Genomic DNA, 3,150 nt, shown 5'->3' on the forward strand with positions numbered 1-3,150 from the left:
GTTGTCTTAGGCCGGCCTACCGCCCAATTGGAGCGCGTGGCAAGATGTGACCGCCCGGCGATCGATATTGCTATGCGCACATCTCGCCACGCGCTTGAATTGGGCGGTAGGCCGGCCTAAGACAACGATTTTTAATAATTAATTACTCGTTAACTATTACGAAAATTGCAAAATGGTACAGGACTTTTCCATTCATCTCGATCCGTTCTACCTTCTCAAAAATTTTGTCGGATATGGAAAGACTCACCCTGTATACGTAGATAAAATTAGTTGTTTACTGGATACAAGAAATACGTAATAGATACAGAGTGTGTCAATATATAGTTAAAATACATTTTTTTTAGGAACTCCATTTCTTTACCACAAATGAAATTTACAGTGACGATACTGCGGCTGCAAATATCATCTTTCTTCTACAGCCGTAAATTAACACGTTCATCGTTTAATTTTTTTTTTATATTTGAAATCAACAAATCATTTTTTGTTATTATAAACCGTGTTCACTTACATTTCGTGATCGGGAAGGACCATCGGATAGATTTGTATCGTATCGATAAGATCGGTATTGTCGCAGATCAACCTGGCAAGCTTCGTCTTTCGAATCTCGTTCAGTTGTTCTAGAAAAGTGAAAGCGCGATTTTAGAAGGTACCGCTTCGTTACATATCGAATATCGCGATTGTCCTTGGCTCACGCGGCTCCTACCGGGAAGAGAATTCGAAAGGGTCTTACCGTGAGTGAAGGACGACGGCTGGTTCGGTAGCTCGTACCAGAATCTGTCGCCACGACGCGAATAACTGAACTGCGTGGCAATCAGACAGGCGAAGGTTGGCCCGAGCATGCTACCCGGAAGCGGTCTTTCGGATACGCCGCCCGACCATAAATCGACGTCCGCGGGATGTCTAAAAAGGAGCGCGGCCGAGATGAAGACGTTATTTTCGAGTACGCTATTTTTAGCACGATTGGTCCATTGACTGAATAATGAGATGCAAAACTTGACCGATCGGCCTTTCGGTACCTCCGAAGGCTCCGCTACCGGCATTCACAGACGTGTAATACTCACTCGAAAATAGTGCTGTATCGCCTGACGGTTTCATTCGGCATGGAACCAAACAATTCATCGAAGGTGTTCGCTTCGGGAAGGCCGCAATACTTTCTAAAATTATCAAATCACAAAGTTACATACGTGTGCTGTTAAAAGTTTATTCTCGGTGTACTGGGATGTTTTCTGATTGCTACAGAAAATTCGTTCTCTTAATAAGACAACTGATAAACCTCTTCGTTAATTTTATCATCAAATTATTTCTGTTCATCCCTCCGTACCGTTTCATTTATCTAGACTCGCTGTATACTTGCTACACAGAAAATTATTATTGCGAAACACAGATATCGCCCTAACTGCAGTTAACTAAGCAAGTTTGTACAAGAACATCTTGGCTATAATTCACCTGAACTCCATATAACTTGGAATACCAAACTCGCGGCCGCGTTGCATGTTAAAGGATACCAAATCCAGCCCGAATTTTGCCCCCACCTTTTTGAAGAGATGATTCGTCACCTGCAAAGGATAAATACCGTGTAGTACAGCATAATTGTACATTCCATTTGTGCTAATCGTTAATTTACTTCTTGCGTTATGGAATCGTCCATAGCCTGAGCGACTTGGTTCATCAAGCCCATGAAGTATTCGTCGAATACACCGGCCCGATATAAATCGTAAGGGCGTCTTATCAAATCTGAGAGTCTCTTTGAAGCTGTAAAGATAAACAAAGATAATTTACAATTAGATTTGAAGGGAGGAATAATGTAAAATTCGATACTCTAACGACAAGTTGATTAAAGCATCTCGTTATTTATAATAAATTCTAATAATTTAAATAAATTCTAAATTTTTTGATAATCAAGTTTCAAGTCAACACAAATTTCAAAGGCTATTTAGTGATTAATAAAATTTTATTTCTATTTTCTCTTAATATATAAGAGAGTGTTGGTTTAGACTCAATAAAGATTTCGAAGTTATTAGAGAATTTATAATTAAGAGAAAAACGATTTCTAATATAATCTGCTTATGCAATGTAACCTTGTGCAATTATTATGTATTGTCGCTTACCAATAAATTTGTGAGCTTTGCTCCATCGTTCCACAGCCGTGGGTAATAATGAGTGGCCGAATCTAAAGGCAGCTGAGGCGAAAGCGTCTATTACGCCTGGATTTATGCTTGGGTCGTATCCATCCCAGTAATTCTGTGAAAAATTGTTGTCTTAACGTCAACGTGGTTATTACCATTTATTAAAGGCTGTCGCACAGTAAACACGAGATATGTCATTAAATCTCAGCAATTACAACACGCTCATGGCGCGTATTATGGAATTTTTCAGTATAAATTCCGATCGGAATTATTCTGTTCGCCCTAGAAAACACAATAGAAAATAACAGAACAATTCCGATCGGAATCCACTCCGAAAAATTTCGCAATACGTCAATTGTTAGGTTTTTCTGCGTTTGAAAGACAAACTCGCTTACTGAGGATCCTTTAAAGTTATTTTCAATTGCACAGTGACAAATTTACGCGTAAATATTCACGCATTTTGTTTCGATTTATTTCAGTGTCATCGGTTCAACTCACTTCCTTCTCGAGGAGAAGTCCGAATTTCTCCATGACATCTTTGCCGAGTAATATCGGGAGGAACTCGTTATAAGTGACGTGTTGGATTTCCGCGATGACGATGCGCCTAGCTTCCTGGAAGAGAATCTCATCGTCCCAGTGCGGATTCACGATAGCTAACGCTTTGGCAAGCCGGTTATGTTCTCGCGCCATCAAGGTGTGCATGCAGGTAAGTACCAGCTGTTCGTTTACACGAATCTCACCTATAAGTAACAGAGGTGACCGATGCAATATCATTTCTGTCTGAGATTCTAAAAGGATTAGTTATCGAGATTGGAAATGGCAAATACTTAAAAAAAAGAGACTCGAACAGTTCTAAAGTCTTTCTAAGAGACTTCAATCAGCTTTAAGAGATTTATTAAAGTACACGAAGACTCATCATCATAACTCATTCTATTATCTAACGTAAAGACTGTGACGCGTTAATGTAAGTCAGACAAAGCTTGATAGTGAGAATCTGAATACGAAAAAAGTATAATATTTTTCG

General features: G+C 39.4%; 1 protein-coding gene across 2 annotated transcripts in view; it reads right to left on the bottom strand.

The window, feature by feature from the left end:
* The window catches only part of LOC105571018 (chorion peroxidase-like), a 5,349-nt gene extending 2,248 nt beyond the window's left edge, over nt 1-3,101 (bottom strand). For both annotated transcript variants that reach the window (XM_012028488.1, XM_012028487.1), the window contains exons 1-7: nt 2,625-3,101; nt 2,109-2,241; nt 1,625-1,752; nt 1,447-1,556; nt 1,062-1,154; nt 731-900; nt 509-617 (exon numbers count right to left, since the gene is read on the bottom strand). In XM_012028488.1, coding sequence (XP_011883878.1) covers nt 509-617; nt 731-900; nt 1,062-1,154; nt 1,447-1,556; nt 1,625-1,752; nt 2,109-2,241; nt 2,625-2,900 — 1,019 coding nt within the window. In that variant the 5' untranslated portion in view covers nt 2,901-3,101. The remainder of the gene's footprint in view (nt 1-508; nt 618-730; nt 901-1,061; nt 1,155-1,446; nt 1,557-1,624; nt 1,753-2,108; nt 2,242-2,624) is intronic.
* Between the last annotated feature and the right edge of the window lie 49 nt (nt 3,102-3,150).

The sequence above is a fragment of the Vollenhovia emeryi genome, unplaced genomic scaffold (genome assembly GCF_000949405.1).
Source record: "Vollenhovia emeryi isolate VEMERY1.0 unplaced genomic scaffold, V.emery_V1.0 DF941352.1, whole genome shotgun sequence".
Classification (NCBI taxonomy): domain Eukaryota; kingdom Metazoa; phylum Arthropoda; class Insecta; order Hymenoptera; family Formicidae; genus Vollenhovia; species Vollenhovia emeryi.